Here is a 17,029-nt window from a genome sequence, read left to right as displayed (position 1 = left end):
CTCCCAATTCAGACTGCCACAGCAAAACCTCAGCTAACCGCAAGAATACAAGCAGGGAAGCTGTTCTGGAGAGGATGAGGAGAGGAGAGCGGAACACACAATACCTGGGCACTGCAGAGGTGAAATAGCTCCTACTGTGCTCTGGAAATGACCAGCTGTGCTGCCTGACTGTGAATGCAAAGGGATGGAGGGAGGAAAGCGTATCTTCCCTACTTCTTTTCATACAACAGACCTAGGATAAACAAATGGGAGTGCAAAGCCTACTGCCCTTCATCAGTCTTGCAAAAAACAACTTGTGTGAAGAGCAACCCTACACTAACAAACTGGCTGCACAGTTACACAGTGCAGAGGCTCTCAAAAAAAGTACATTTTGAAACAGAGACTGCACAGGCAGTAAAGACATTTTAGAAGCTGGTTTGTTGGTTTTTTTTTTTAAAGCAATTCTGCTAGTGACCTTTGCAGTGAATTTACTTCTAAATTCAGCAACACTGGCAAGACAGTAAATGGATCCAGACTTCGAAGAAGGCATTTCACAAAGCACTGTGCATGTGTGTATATGTGCAGGCTCACATGCAGATACTGATTGTTAAAGTGGAACTAGGAAGAGAGTGGAGGCTGTAGGAAGATGACCCCTGTCACTACGTTTATCTGCTCCCTGTGGGCCGCTTCCAAGTCACATCAGTTCAGTACAATGACAAAAACAAGTTGTTACTGGTGTCAGACCTGCCAAGATGATGGTGCTGTAGAGGAAGGAGCAGCAAGCTGCTCTGAGTGGTGCGTCATCAGCACAATTTGCAGCCACTGAGACAGAACACTCAAGACAAAAGAGACAAGGGAAAGAAAGAATAAAACAAAAAAGAAAAAACAAAAAGGAAACCCTAAACCAGTTGTACAGAACCAAAAGCAGGCTTAACTAGGCCAGCAGTGAATGTGATTACCATCTCAGATTCACTCCTCCAAAGCCATCATTGAACCTTTGTTTCAGAAATGACTACTTCAACAGAAGCACTCACACCTGAACACAGTCACATGTCTACAGGCTTGTCCAGATGTGAAAAACATGCAGATATGTGCTCACATCAGCAGATGTCTAGGCAGAGCACCCGAACACCTTAGTAACTAAAGTGAGAAAGTGAGGGGTAACTTCCAAACCTGGCATTGAACTTTATGTTTTGTTTTGCTCCTAGACTAAGTCAGCAACTGCTCCAACTCAACTTCCTTATCCCCAGGGCCTCTTCAGCCTGGCAGAGTCCTGCTTGGTCCTGAGACACCAAATGGAGGAAGACAGCAGAGTTCCTTTCAGAGATACCTTTTCTTAAGTATGCAAACAGGGTGGCCCCACATAGGTAAAAGTGTGTGCCTGGAACCCACTAAGATGCCTTCAACATTGCCAAGAAGTCCAGAAAAGTGTTTGCAAGACACCACCACAGCAGTTCTCTCAAAACTGACTTAACAGACTAAATGAAGACACTGGCTTGACAGGTAAGATGATTGCGTACTATCTTCTAGCACATTCTTTTATGAGATTTACTCTGGGGAGGATGTGATAAGGTCACTGGTTTAGCAGAGCAAATCTACAGTATTCAGTCCTGCTCCCAAGCTCCAACCTGACTTGATACATGAAATAGCCTCTGCATGCCATTCTAGTATTTCATTCCCGATTTTACATCTCCATACTCCCTAATCTGGGGTCCTTTAAGCTGGTGTTTAATTGCAAGCTTACCACAGTAATCTTAGAAAGGGGAACAGAATCCACAATATGGGTCTTATTAAGGATTCAAAGGACAAACAAAACATTTGGGATGCCCACTTTGCCATTGCAAGTTCTGAGTGTCTCTATTCCTAAACAAATCTTTTAGGTATCTATTTTTTCTAGTCTCAGATAAGATTCTTCCAAATTTCAAGCCAGCTGTTTTCCTATTCTTAATAGGAAATACTTAAAGCACCAGCTACCTGACAGCTCTGCTGAGTTTACAGATGGCCTCCAACAACCAAGTAATATAAACTGGCCAGTAGGTCAAGGCTTCAGTCCTTCATGAAGAAACCATCCCTAATTAGGGCCGGATCCAAAGTCAATGGGACCAGTCTTAAGTCACAGTGGCATCCTAAGAAATTCCCACTTTTTGTTTCCTTCCCTCTTTACATAGACCTTCAATCCTCTGAAAAATCCTATGTTCAAATCTATTTGTACCACTCATATCTAGGGTGAAAATCTCAACCATGAGCTCTTCAGAGAAGATACCATCTCTTGCCATATCTCTGGACTTTGCAAAGCTAGTGTTCATTTCACACTGGGATTCAAGGCATAGCCCAAACACCAAATAAACCAAGATTATTTTTTCATTTTCCATTTGCTTTTTTTTATAGTACTCCTCATGGTGCAGGTTCCTTGCAGCCTACCAGGGCTTCCTAATGGTTTCCTCACTGTACTGGTTGAGATGATCAGATACTCCTCTGGTTATTATGTACCTCGTCAGCAGCTATAAGGACAAAGTAATGAGGTCTTCAGGGATTAAAATAAAATGGGATAGCCCCACCTGGAGGAGAGAAGGCTAAATGCTCCCAAGGCACATAGATTCACTCCTGCTGGGAAGGTACAAGAAAGATGCAAGACCATTTTGGCAAGTGGTGTGCCTGACACGCTCACGCTCCTGGAGCGAAGCTCTTTAGGGATGAGGGCACACAGCCAGGAAAAAAATAAGTGCAATAAATGAGGCATTGCTTTTTTCCCCTCACTTCTCTCCTTCCGCCAAAAATATCACCATGAGATGGCCCATTTCTCTGAATAAACCACTGCATTTGACTGAAGAACCTTCTTGTTTCATAGGCACACATCCCCCCCCCCCCCCCCCCCCCCCCCAAAAAAAAATGGACCTTCCTAATGCTATAAAATTAAAACCTGCTGTGGCCAGAATGTTCAGCTGACACCACTCTAGAGAGCAGAAGGAGGAAAAGGAAGTGCATTACAAGATTTATTTTACAGCTTGTTTTCAGTGCAAAGCTTTCATACTTCATGTGTTGGCAGGAAGTTTGCTAGACAGCAGTGCCCAAATGTAGAGTCATCAAGCCACCAGCTGGCCCTGCTAGTAGCTTTTTTAGACATTAGTGTCAACCATACCTTTTAGATGAAGAGATATCCTGGGGAGCACATAATAGGGCAACCAAACATGATCAGCTTGGGGACTGGGGATGGGCTGCAAAGGTCTTCGCCCCTCTTTTACTGTTTCCCATTTAGCTTGGTGACAGAAAGTCACTGCCATGTAACGACTATTCTGTGTCTCATTGGGAAGTTCATTTGCTTCTTTTCTCCCCATGTCATCACAGGCAGGAGCACTAAAACAGCCACATGTGGGTGTAGAACAGCCCACAGTCTCCATTCACAGTTGCCTTTTTGAAGGAATACCATGGAGAGCTCTTGGGGATTTCCCTGTGCAGATGCAGTCCACCTCCATCATGAAGAAACTATTTTAGGACACCACTTCCTATTATTTATGGCACACAGTGCTATGGAACCACGAGGGAACTCCAAACACACAAGCTATTCCTTTGGTCTAAACTACCCAGAAACTGTAGGTTATTTCTGAAAAGCATATGCACACATATACCTACTCCTTATCATTCCAGGATCCCCCAGCTTCACTAGGAGAAGCTCATTTGGAAACACCCACCCAACCATGAGAAGCAAATACAACATCAGGAATACCCTCCAAGGAGCAAGAAATCGTATTCTGTATAATGATGGCACAGAGTTACACCTTTCAAATATTTGCCCAGATACTGACAGCCCAATAACCATGGGTTTGAATGAGAACATCTTCATTTGGTTCTCAAAAGGAAGAAAGTTAATTAACCTCCCCAAATGTCTTTTCCCTGACAAAGCAATTCTGTAGCCAACAAAGTTAATTCAAGAATGGATTCCCACTGTCGCCCAAGACACCCTGACCATGGATTCTTTCTTTTCTTGCTGTCTCCCCTCCATTAAAAAAAATACTTGTACCCACATTCACAGCAGTAACCTTTTGTCTTACAGAGGAAAACAACAAAAAAATGCCCTGCTCAAGATTTTCAGCTGTGGCCACTTATGCTAAAACCTGCAAGATGGCCGACCCACTGCAATCCTCTTACTAAATTAAAGACAATGGCTCTGAATCCCATTGATGCCAGCCCTTAAACTGCGCATTGTGAGATACCTCCTGACTGACTGCAGGATCAAAAGAAATTGATGCCAGCAATATAGGAAGTGTCAGCCAAGGTGGTACAACAAAAGAAACCCTGGAAATGTCACAGGGTAGGCTGACTTGAGGCTGAGGAGATAAAAACCCAAGGAGGCACAAGTATGTCGGAGGAATACAGCCCTCTACAGAATAAAATGGTTTGCTGAGAAAGCAATAGGAAAGGAAATGCCACTGAGCATGCTGCTCTCCTTCCTCCTCTGACCCAGTACAAAAAGGGGCAGAAAGGCAAATAAATGTCCAAGCTTACATGCAAAAAGACAGCCAGAATCATTTAATGAAGCAAAAGTAAAGAAAGTTACTATCTCCCCTAATGCTCCTGACACCTACAGACCTACAGACATCTGATGACCTGGGGCTAACTATGGCTACCACTGACCTTGACATAAGTACGCCGGCACTATCATCATATGCAGGAGAAGGGCAGACACTAGAAAAGAACCCTTAACTTAGGAGAAAGATCAAGTTACCTATGTGGTCCAGCCTCCAGTGGTGAGATGAAGCAACTGCTGGGACAGAGATAAAGTCTGACCACTTAAGCAGGTTTATTCCTTCTACAGGTAGGGTCAGGAATGGGAAAGATAATACAATCTTTCCTCTTGGCTGTTGCTGAGGAAGGGTTGTGAATGCCATCAGGAAGGTGAATTCTCACATCTCCTGGCTAACAGGAGAACCAGAGAAAGGCAAACCAATCCCAAGGACACACAGTGAATTCCCAGCTACTGCTTCCTGCCTCATAGTGAGTAACAAATCACACCCAATCTGCTGGCCATAAAAAGGTGCTGAGAACAGAGGGGCTGAGAGCATTAGCATCAAAAGTGGTCCGTGGGGGACAGAAAAATTGAGTAATATTGAAGATAATCCCTTAGAGCTAAGGAGGAACCTGGCTAAAAGCCCATGGGGAACCCATTTCCTTCTTAATCTGCTTTGCATGTAATTGTTTCCTATAACTATGTCCCTGTTCGGCCCTGACAGGCTCAGGGACTGGTGCTACCACTAAGGCTTCCCATCTCTCCTCTGAGGATATGGGTAATTTAGAGTCTCCAGTTTAATGGCTAATTCATGGAGAGCAAGTTAAGCATTATTTGCACTGGAGTAGCACCCACCAGTATGCTGACTACAAGGAAGAGATGCACAGAAGTGTTTTCCCACTCTCAGCTGCAAGCCTGACCCAGACACACATGCAGCTGCTCAGGGGATCAGAGGCACAGCAGCTGCACCCAGACCTGCTGGCATTATCCACAGTCCCAGGGGCACCAAATCCATGCTTCATAGAATCTCTCCTCCAGGCACAGCACCAAAAGTGAAGCTGGATATCAGTAACCGATTCATACACACAATCAAAACCCCAAACTCTCAGCATATGAAGAGGAGTTTAAGCTGGCCTCACTGGAAGGACAGAAAGCAAAGAGAGTACAACGAATGGCTGAGAACACCAGAGATCTATCCAGGACAAAGGCTAGTAGAAGCAACATCTGGATAAGTATCCTTCACACACAACACTTACTTGGAGGGGCATTCCCATCCTCTTGGCTCCATCCAGTGACTAATCTTTAGTACCAACTCCAATGGGACAACTTCTTACAAGTCATCCTGGACTAGTCTGAGACCAACAAAATCAGCTCCCCCAGTGTTAAAATTGCTGCAAGATGGTGAAGACCTGATTGCCATTCACTTAGAGCTGCACTGAGATAAAGGGTTTGGCATGCGATTGCCCAAGTCCAAAAAAATTTCCCATGCCAAACTGATGCTTTGCTAGCACAAGCTCTGCAGGGATGCTGCTGAGAAACCCACAAGTGCTTTCACTATCAGGCTCAGTGGCGGCCCTTCATTAACATCTGCCACCAGCAGGACAGGCCTCCACAGGCCAAAAAGTTTTACTAACTCATGCTATGCCTGCACATACTTCCTCCTATTTCCCAGCTCATTCCCTTTCCTGCAGCCAAAGGCTAGTGCTGGCCATGCCATAGAGTCCTCATGTCATGCTGAGCTTGCCACTGGCTCTGTCACGCGCAGAGGCTGACTCAGCTAGTCTTTAGCTGCCAAGCAGAGAGAGCACAGCTCTGTGCAGTGCCAGCAAACAGGGCCCCTTCTGGCTGGCCAGGGCATGAATTGACAAACCATCACAACCTGAATGACAGAGGTTAATGAAGCCATGGAGAGACACGGCAAAAGGTCAGGAATTTGCAATGGCTATTGCAAACTGCTGCCAAATGACGAGCTCTCCACAGCACTAGTAACTCCATAACTTGGATGTTGCTCAAGAAAGCTACAAGCAGCCCTTCTGCAAACCACGTTTCAAAGGCACATGGCAGAGACATGGGCAGATGGAAAGTGAAACTCCAGACTCTATCACATCTATCTACACATCTATCTGTAGTTTATGCCAGGGCATCAGTGCTCTCACCTGGCATAGGGAGCTACTGCAGAACAGCTTAGCATCTTTCGACAGCAGAGGATAAGAACAGTTCAAAGGAAACTGTGACAGGGGTTTGGAACTGGATAATCTTCAAGGCCCCTTCCGACACAAACTACTCTATGATTCTCCGAAACCACTCTGCAAACTATCCCAAATACTCTTAAGACCATACTGATAATGTGGATTTTCTGCCACAGCAATACTAAAGCATGCTAGAGCCCAATGTCACCAATTTCTACACAGCCCACCACTGTTTTCAGCTCTGGAGTCCCTCCAGTCTGAGTGTCCCTGGAGAGCACCACCAGTGTATTTCAACATCACCAGTGGCCTAAATCCTACAAGCTCCAAGAAGAAAAATGGGGTTAAAGACCTTACTTCAAACATACTAGGCAGACTGACCTAATTTGGCACAAGCCATATTTCCCACTCCAAAGAGGCCTTGAGCCAGAATAGCAGAGAGACCCTGGCTACATACACCACATGCGCTCAACTAAAGCCCAGTGTCACTCAGCTCAAGGTTTTGTAAGGCTGTAGGCAGGAATGAAAAGCGCACCACAAGACTGAGAAGAGCAATAGCAGCGCCCATCTTCCTTCTTACTAGAAATGCTTTTTCTACTAATGTAAATTACTGATATCAAAAACAACGTGTTTTGCAGAGATGTACAATTCTTTGCCCAATTGTTATTGCTTAAGAGATCTGCAAACCTTATTCATGCCTATTATTTCCCCTCCAACACACACACTTAAATCCCTCAACCTTCATGTTATGGCCATTACCAAACAAAAAGCGCAGGAAAAGAAACCTTCTGCCAGGCCCCTCTCAGCAGCTGACCTCCACACAACCAGTCTGGGCAGCAAAGCCCAAGTGCATCTTACTCCATACACCAAGCACTTTAATCTCCAATGGATGTAAGTGGCTACTCTTGACAAGGGGCCTTCTCCAATAGGCAATGCAAGTCCTGCAAGAATCTTATCTAATATGCAGCACAGTTTGCTGTCAACAATGTGGTAGAAGGCATATTGAATTATTAACCTGATAACCTGATGGTCTGCTTTACAGCAATGGCTTTGGCAACACACGTGTGCCTTGCAGAGTTTCCAAGGAACACAATCCAGTGCTATCACCTACCTGTGATTTGAGGAAGTTGTACTCCTCTGATCCGTACGGGACGCTCCGAAGAGAGGTGAGGTAGTCATAGGTGATAAGTGCCGTCTGCAAATGAAACCAGAAATGTTGAGCAAGTTCTGGAGTTATCAGAATAACAAAACGTCTGTTAAGGAGAAGATATGAAGCTTAGGCTCCCATATTTAGGCCCCACTCCATAAGTGAAGCTTATGGTAACAGACTTATAAGAAATTAAATTAAAATACTTCAATGAACATTTATAGAAGGCAAGGCAGGGACCTCATTGACATGTAGCTATTAAAAAAAAGCAACACTTGGCATTCCTACACTATCTCCTATTTGAGAAGCTCAAAGCATTTTCATAATCTCTGAACAGCACCTTACACAGCATACTCTCATTCTCAGTCAGCCATCTAGGGCTTTCACAATAAGGTCTGCTGCTAGTAATAGAGGTCACGCAGACGTTGTTTGTGCCCCATGAGCTATCCTACACCTCATCTTTGCACCTCCAACCTGCCTAACCACACTGGTGCACACTGAGCTTGGTCTGGGTAGATAGCTCAGCAGGGAGCAGAGTGCCTGGATACAAGCTCACCCATTAGCACAGCAGCAGTACTTTTGGAATACTCAACTGCACAAAGGACTAGAGGGCCAAAGGTTCAGTTACCTAATTACAAAGTACCAACATGGGGATCCAGCTAAACATGTTAGCTAGATGCCGCCACAGACACTGGAATCAGATTCCTAAGTGCCTTAATGATTTCTAAAAATGGATCAATTATTTCACAATTCTGCCCCATGATTACAGTTTCTCTCTTTCCAGAGTCTGAATGCCAGCAAACAGAACAGAAACACAGGTCATGTTTACTGAGCTTAGTTGGAGGTAGAGAGGGGAATGTACATCTAGATAAGCCTGTCCCCTAACCTGATGTGAACTTCAAGATCCTTGCCATAAAGTCAGATTTCTTACAATCTCCCTACTGAAGGGGTAGCATCCCATTCTGAGACAGGTTACTAGCCCCACCTTTCATCACAAACACGCCTAGGAAGGGAATAAAGTACAGTTGATGTATAGTGAAAGCCAGGGAGTAATGGGATCAAATTTGGTTTGAGACAAAGTCACTGGAACTGACAACAGGGAAACATTTAAAAGCTCAGAGATACATATAAGAGGGTAAGAAGCTGGGAATCAGTTACAGCAGACACACTCCCTCCCTGTGCAGGTTGGGTTTCTCACGTTTCCGGTTTTCTGAATTGGAAACTGAGCACAGCAAATTTTTTTCTGGCTTTTGAGGGTCTCTTGCCCCTGGTCAGCTCAGGAGCCGCACAGCTTTCAGAAGAAAAGCTTTTCAAAGCATCATCACAACCTCAAAAAACAACTTTGAAGTGCAGGGAGGTTCAAATCAGCCTTGCATGAAGGCTTGAGTTGGTTCTTATTTTATCTCTCGTCCACAAGGGTAATTATCACCTCCAACTTAAAAAGAAGCAGCTAACAGATTGGCCTGTATTACAGAGGAAGAGGGAATTAATTAAGCAGTTGCTAATTACATCACAATCTTAAACACTAAATTAGTATTATGATGATCCTGATAGGCAACTCTGACATTGCCAAATCCCTGCTACTGTCTGAGATGTATTCCAGCTACTGCACAGAATGTTCCTCCCACATACCCCAAACAGCTGGGATACCCTCAAAGATATACGGCAAACGCACAACTGCTCTACCAGGTTTCTGGTTTTCCCAGAACACAGAAACTACCTGAAACATGATACTGTTGATGCCACTAACTTCATTCTCATCCAAGACTAGTGCTTGTCATTTATGTTACAGTACAAGACTGAATCTCGGAGACATAAAAAGACCTAAAAGATCAACCAGTCTCTCCTCTTACAAATGTCAGATTACTTCTTTAAGTGATCTCATATCCAGTCAAGTGTAAAATGTCCCAAGGACTTGGGCTTCCACTTTTTATCAATAAATTCTCAACACCTTACATTCTTCCACCACTCCTAAAACTGTCCTTGGGTTTTATCGAGTCATGGCACAATGTTCTCTTTGAATAGTTGCCTACCCACACATAAGCAAGAGCCAGTTCCCCAAATTGAGGCTCAAGAAGGCATTTTCTGCTAGTGCACTTCATCAAGCTTCTCAAGCAAGTTTGTGAAGGACTACTGAAGCAGCATGCTTAAAATGTAAGCAGGCTCAAATCTTTTTAATCAAACTCAGATCGAATCTGACTGGAGTCTTGTAGTCCTATGTCAGGTTTCTTGACCTCCATGTGTTCTTTTCCCCAGGCTTTTCTTTTCTTTACCACACCATAACTTAACTTAAATTTTTGTGTCTGCTGCTGCTGAATTTAGCTCTTAAAAATTACAGCTCTTAACTGTAAAATAACAGCCTGCTTTTGCCTGGCTATGGTCCAATGACTGAATCAAGCATCCAGGTAAGAAGCCTGGACAGGGCTAGACTGAAGGACAAACACTTCAGTTCCATGGACATGACACCAATATCCAAAGTCACTTGTTTGCTAGAGTCTCAGCTTTCACTTAGAAAAAGAGAAAGCTTGAAAATTTACCCAATGCAGTTGTGGATGCCCCATCCCTGGAAGTGTTCAAGACCAGGTTGGACCAGGCTTTGAGAACATGGTCTGGTGGAAAGCGTCCCTGCCCATGACAGGGGGTTGGAATTAGATCATCGTTAAGTCCCTTCTAACCCAATCCATTCTTTGATTCTATAAGAAGCTGAGCTTCTTACAAATTAACATGTCTGATTGCTCTATTGGCTTCATCCAGTCCATGGCTAAGAAGGGAGATCAGTTCGGGCTGCCAGTGCCCAGATGAGAGCTAACCTGACATTCCAACAAGGAGCAGACCCCAGTCTGGGAAGGCAGAGATCACTGGTGCAGCAGGACTGAATAATCTCTCAGAAGCGACCTAACCATACAGAGTTCTATATATTAGAAGGAACACAGAATTCAAAATGAGACAGAAAATTCTTGTTTGAAAAGTATACAGACACACAGATCCAAACACATGCTGCCATCAGCCACAGAAGACTCAGCACTCGTAACTTGGTTTTGGGGACCACTGCTTGTACCTATGGATGCAGAACCCTCTAATGAATTTAAGAGCAAGGCCAATGAAGTGCTTTACAGCCCATGACTTGTGTTCCTTGAAGGCAGAGGATGTGAAAGTCAAAGATGTCTAGCACTTAAAGCAAATAAAATCTCCTTTCCCCTACTTCCTTTTTATCAGGAAAGTAATGTTTCACGGTCCCTCAAAACACAGACCAACTACACAGCTTCATCATTGCACACTTCTCACTTATTTTTGTCTTAAATACAAGACAGCCACAAAAACAGTGGCTTCAAGAAAGGCTCAGAAATACTGGTCAAGCTGACAGAACTCAAGGGCAGATTGGAAAACTCAAACAGCCTGAATAGGAGATCCCCCTCCAGTCACAATAAGCTGCCATCCCTCCCTGTGACTCAATTTCTTCTGCAGTAAAAAAGAGACAGCTGCTTCAAGCCACCAGGCAGCATTGCCTTATGGTTAGGGACAGAGCATGAAGCTTAGCACCTGTTAGGTAAGAAGGAAAGATTACAGTTTGTATTTATGCCCTCACCCTTTCAAAATAAATAATCATTTTTCGCAACAGTTCATGGTGCAGCTTGCACATATAAACAGCACAGCACCTGAGCCAATCCACAGGGTTTGTTTCGTATTGTATCTGTGGTTGGGAGCTGACTCCCTGTAAAACTCATTAATAAAGTGCTTAAAAGTCATAGAACATACAGACTGACAGCTGCTTACCACTGAGGGTCTGTAAATGATAGAGATCATGGCCTGAAGTGACAGATGTATAATGCAAGTGAGGTACAGGGAGACTGACAGCCCCTCCAGAGTCTCTGCTCTCCTTGTTCCTGGCTGCTAATGGATTCATCAGTGAATATCCTCAAGAAGGCAGCAGTAACCTGTTTGGCTGTCAGTCTCCACCACAGGTTTTCTAGAGCAGTGATCAACACAAGAGTGAAATAACAGTGTGACAGGTAGATGTAGCCTTTATTTTAACAAAACTTGAAACCAATCAAATCTCAGAAGTACATCATCACACCTCCTAGCTTTACCTTTGCTTTGAAAACAATCCTCGAAACACCTGTGGCATATCAGTGCAACAACCACGATCCTTAAAACAGAAGATTGCAATGTAAAAAATGGCACATGGAGACGAGAGTTTGAAGTAGGTCATTGTTGAAGGCAGCAGGACACCGCACCTGGGTGACTGACCTTGAAGGATGGCTGACAAAGATGTGGGGGGCAAAGTGAGCCTTTGCTCTGAAGGTCCCACCCTGTCCAGGGAAGCAGAGACAGTTCTCTGCAGCCTAGCATCTCTGTTTCTTTCCAAAACATGCAAACAACAGCTCTATTCCTTACATGTTTTCACCTCTTTTCTCTCCACTGTGTCAACAACCTGAAGAGCTCCCTATTGACCTTCTGATTCCAGAGCCAGCTGCCAAGTGCAAATGCAGAGAGGGAACGCAGGAAATCACAAGTTATTGTGAACTCCAATTCCCTTACCACCTAGGAATTTTCCTGCACATAACTAGGGTGAAACTTACTGTGGCAATGGTTCGGCCCACACGAACAACTCCAAAATCACTGGGATCCAGGAACTTGTTTCCAAACAGATAGATGCCAGAAGCAGCTGCTGTCAATGAGGCAAGTTTCAAGGCCCTCCGTGCCATCACCAATGAACCCTGAAGAGACACAAAATAGCAACTGTAACATCTAAGAAAGAGGTAGTGATCTGATGCCTATAGCCCCAAGAGACCTGACGAATCAAGTTTTAATTGTTCCTTTGCTAATGATGCATTGCTAGCACTGCCCCCAGTCAAGAGCTCAATCATGCAACAAGCAAATACAAGCCGCTCTGGCTCCATTGCTATTCTTAACTCAACAGTGTCTACAATCCACAAACTCAGAAGTAACTCTCTGCACCTTGCATACCCACAACGAAACATTTGTTCATGCTCTCAAAGCCTTTACAAGTAGAAACCAGTAGACAGAAAGAAGGGAGCAAAATGAGCTCACCAAAAGTCAATAGGCAAATGCAAATGTTTGGACCATGTCAGTGTACACAGACTGCAAGGAGATAACAGAAGATATAAAAAAGCAGGGTTTAAAAAGAGCTCTTGTAACATCAACAGCGCCAAGAATGGGTTGGAAAGTCTGCCAGACTGCTTGTGAAAGAGCTGCACTACTGATGAGTGGTGGGGGAGGAGGCAATGCATCCCTGGAGGTTGTGTGTAACTCCAGCAGACAGCTGCATACAACGCAAGCAGATGGGGGACCTGATCAGAGGGACCAAGCAAGACTTGTTCTCTCATCATCACCACCCCACTTAAGTGCCAGGCAGGGACTATACTAGCAGAAGGGACATCTGCAGGGATCAACAGCCTGATCCTGGCTCTGTCACAGGTCCAGCACAGGCCTGGGGTGAGACACTTCTGCCTTCTCTCACTTATTCATTGGGAGACAAGGGTGGGAAACAAACACATTTCCCACAGTAAACACTTTGGAGCACTGCATTCATTGCTTACAGTATATAAAGTAGTGTAAACATGTAATTCATTACATCTGATACATATGTTATGATGCTTTATGTCACTTCAGAGGATTCAGATCTGAAAAAAAAATTACAAGTTAGGTATATTTTTCTTTTCTTTCCCTTTGGCTGGTACTGGATAGAAAACATGACTGACCATTCTTTATGCTTACACCACAAATCAAGACTTCACCTACTCCACAAGCACCTTTGACAGAGTGTGGGGTTTTACCCCATCAAGATGGAGTCCACTAACCCTTACACTTTTAGACTTGATTGAGAAACTCTGACTTCTCACTGTGAACTTTTAGCAGGGTCAGTCTCGCTCATGCTTTTTCTCTCAAAAGCCTTGTAACAACAAAACACGTGCAGTGACATGAGCCAAACCTTTCAAAAACAGTTCACAAGAACACAATCAGCAAAATAGGCTAACAGAACACAGGAGACCTCTGTATGTGAACCTCAAGATAAATTTTATTATTTCCTTTTATTTCCTTACAAGCCCTAGGTAATTTTGAGGCAGAAAAGCTGAGATGTATCTGTCAGCACCCACCAGAACTGCCTAGAGCACCCCAGTGCTTTCTCCTATTGGAAGGGGTAGTTGTCTGATCAGGACTCCTCTGAAGCTACAATCAAACTCAAGAGAAAATATACCTGGCCCCTTGGCTGCAGAACAATGAACACGCACTTCCCCCCCTCCTCCCCCCCCCCCCCAAAAAAAACTGCCCTCTATCCCCATCCCCCCCACTAAAATTCTAGAAATGCTAGGGCTTTTCTCATAGGCCTGATCTCCTTTGACCAGAAAGGAAATCTCTATTGTATCCGCTGTCACCTTCAAAAGGCATTTTCTGCAAGGTGTTTTAATTAAATTTCTGCTCCTGGTATGCTTTTGTAAAATTTCATTTATTGGAAAGTGAAAGATGCAAACTTTTTTAACACAGAAAATACAGCTCACTCTTTCATTATTTTTTTCCTTCACTTTATTACTTCACATTCTAAAAGAACTTTCCTTCACATACTAAAAGAACATTTACCTGAAAGCAGAATGCAAGTCCATCTGTTCTTTCAACTTATTCCTACCTGAAGCTATAATCTGCAGTTCGTGACATCACATCTATTGCCATACCCGCCAGCTGTACATCATGAACAGAAGATGGGAACTTTAGGTAGCAAATAAACAGGCAGAGCAGCAGAGCTCTTCAGCAACAAAGTTCCTGCTTTCATGCTTAATGTGTTGTACCAACAAAACCGGAAGAATTTAAATCCCTCCAATATAAGGTACAGAAATGGAACTGTCAGAAATCAATTGTATTTTAAAGTTTTGCATAAGGTGTCGAGGACTCTTTTCCATGTAAATGAGCCACTGCGGCATCCCTAGGGGTATGCGTCCTAAAGACGCTGTCAGCTGCAAAATACACACCAGATGTCACTACCTCTCGCTAGCCAGGCCTGCGCAGATCAGTCACCTCCAGCTGTTCTTTCACCTAGGTGAGCTAGCTCCTGCGGCTTCCACACAACTGCACACCCTCCCCCTTCTTCACAGCCGGGAGCCGTGCTTCCCCTGTTCCCACTCGGGGCGGCCGGGACGGACTTTACGGGTCGCAGGACGGGAGGTCACCGGTGTTCTCCCGGAGGTGACCCCCTAGAGGCCCGCCTCCGCCACCATCCCAGGCCTGTGGCCGGGCCCGTGCCCGGAGCACCGCGCTCTCCTGATGCCCGGGAGCACCGGGGAGCGCTGACCACCCCCGAGATCTGCGGGCACCACGCACCCAGGGTCGCCGCAAAGCCTCGGCGAGGTCGATCCGCCCTCTGCGGCCACTGCCGCAGCAGCGCGGCCCAAGGTCTACCCGTGAAGGACGCGAGAGGCCGGCTCCGGCCGCTTTTAATACTCCTTCAGACGTGCCCCGCCGCGCCTCGCGGAGCACGCCCGCGCCCCCCGCCGCTCCCTCCTTCAGGAACAGCCCCGACCCCGCCGAGCCCTGCGGCGACAAGGCCGCTGTCCCCGGGTCCTGCGACTGCGGTGGGCGACCGCCCCTGGGCCCGGAGCCCCCCGTCCGCCGGCACCAGCAGGAGCACAGAGGGGCCGAACCGAGCCGAAGTTCCCGAGGCCGCAAACGGTGGGAGGGCAGCGAGGGCCCCCGTCCGGCCCCGCCCGACCAGCCGCAGCCTCCGCCACCGCGTCGACCCCTCCGCCGGCTTCCGCAGGCGGCACTTACCGCCGAGCCGGCACTTCACTCCCGCGCGCCCAGCCGTCTGTTGCCCCCTCCGCCTCGCACATGGTACACCCTCTCCCGCGCGGCATGCTGGGAAATGTGGTCTCCGGCCGCGGCCGCTGGGACGGCGGGGCCGCGGTGGAACTGCAAGGGGCGTCCCCTAGGTGAGCCCACCGGGGAGGACAGCGACAGCCACAGCCACAGCCACAGCCACAGCCACAGCCAGGCGACGCTGAGCACCGGCAGCCCCTTAAAGGGCTGCGCGGGCCCCAGCTCCTAACGGGACGGAAGGAGGTGCAGGGGCAGCACTCCCAGTTCGGAGTGAAGCAAGGTAACATGGCATCTGCTCTGTCAGCGGGACTCCCAGCCATGCACGGCTGCCGAAGACACATCCTCGCTCTTCGCAAAACAGTCCCAGGCTTTATGATACTTCAATTGGTTTTCAGCATTTTCTCAATGAAAGCCCTGTAGCAGAGAGAATATATATATATATGCATGCGTACATGTGTATATCTATCAGAAATCATGAGGGAAAGCAGAAATGCCAAACTCGGACATCAGAGCACTCTTTTTCTAGACCTATGAGAGGTGCCAGAGGGGCACTGGTGCTTTACCGACTAGAAGTCAGAACTGCTCTTTAGTGAAAGGTGTGGATTTGACCAAGGCACTATGAACACTTGGTGAGCCTGGCTACTGCAGCACATGAGGATTCCATGTGAGCGCCATCACCTATGCCACCGTAGCACATGGGCTGGCAATGCCAAGTCTGCACCCTGTGCTAATGGAGTGCTCTGACTACTGGGCTTCTTGCAGTAGAGCTGAACACCTGCCCTGCTCCGGCTGAACATGGAACAATGTTGTCCATCATGTGGTCAGATCCTCAAGCAGCGTAAACTGATAGCGTAAACTATGCAGCTATACTTAGCTTTTATCATTTGGTGAAATGCACACATGGCTCCTTAGTATCAGCTTATGTTTAAGGGAATAATTCCAAGAACTGGTGTTCTCCATCCAAGAGAATGATCCAGTAAAACAGCTGTGTTCATCAAGAATAAAAGAGCTTCTGGTGACAAGGAAAAGTAATTGCAGAATGGAAGAAAGCTCTCTCTGCAGCTAACCTCTAGCTCCTTACAATAAGCAGTGAAAATGATAATAAATGTTATCATATTCAAGGTTCAGTGCAAACCCAATCTTCTCCCCAAAGTCTACTCTTTTATTACATTAAAAGAGAAAGAATAAAGCAGAGAATGAAAAAAAGTTGCTGGATCATCAGAAACATTGTAAGAGATTCATATTCCCTGGAGCAAGTACCTAGCTTGATAGTCACCCCCTTGAAACTTAGCATTTCTGATTGAGCTTTTCTCCCATTGTGAAAAGAAGGAAACTCAATGTTATTTCCAGTCTTTCGGTATCTTCCTGATAAGGAGAACCTGC

At 45.8% G+C, this 17,029-nt stretch overlaps 1 protein-coding gene across 4 annotated transcripts in view; it reads right to left on the bottom strand.

Annotated features, from left to right (window-relative positions):
• ADCK1 (aarF domain containing kinase 1) overlaps nucleotides 1-15,698 on the bottom strand; it is an 80,467-nt gene extending 64,769 nt beyond the window's left edge. Inside the window, exons 1-3 of one of the 4 annotated variants that reach the window (XM_062636165.1) lie at nucleotides 15,599-15,698; nucleotides 12,397-12,534; nucleotides 7,781-7,864 (exon numbers count right to left, since the gene is read on the bottom strand). In XM_062636165.1, the coding sequence (XP_062492149.1) occupies nucleotides 7,781-7,864; nucleotides 12,397-12,522 (210 nt within the window). In that variant the 5' untranslated portion in view covers nucleotides 12,523-12,534; nucleotides 15,599-15,698. Of the gene's footprint in view, nucleotides 1-7,780; nucleotides 7,865-11,590; nucleotides 11,750-12,396; nucleotides 12,535-12,775; nucleotides 12,855-15,598 lie in introns of those variants that run through there. The other 3 variants (XM_062636162.1, XM_062636163.1, XM_062636164.1) reach the window with 3 other exon arrangements.
• Nucleotides 15,699-17,029: the final 1,331 nt, after the last annotated feature.

The sequence above is a fragment of the Pezoporus occidentalis genome, unplaced genomic scaffold (genome assembly GCF_034315485.1).
Source record: "Pezoporus occidentalis ecotype Australia unplaced genomic scaffold, CSIRO_AGI_Poc_V1 ctg47, whole genome shotgun sequence".
Classification (NCBI taxonomy): domain Eukaryota; kingdom Metazoa; phylum Chordata; class Aves; order Psittaciformes; family Psittacidae; genus Pezoporus; species Pezoporus occidentalis.
Note: the sequence above shows the minus strand (reverse complement) of the source record. Positions and strands in the feature narration are given on the sequence as shown.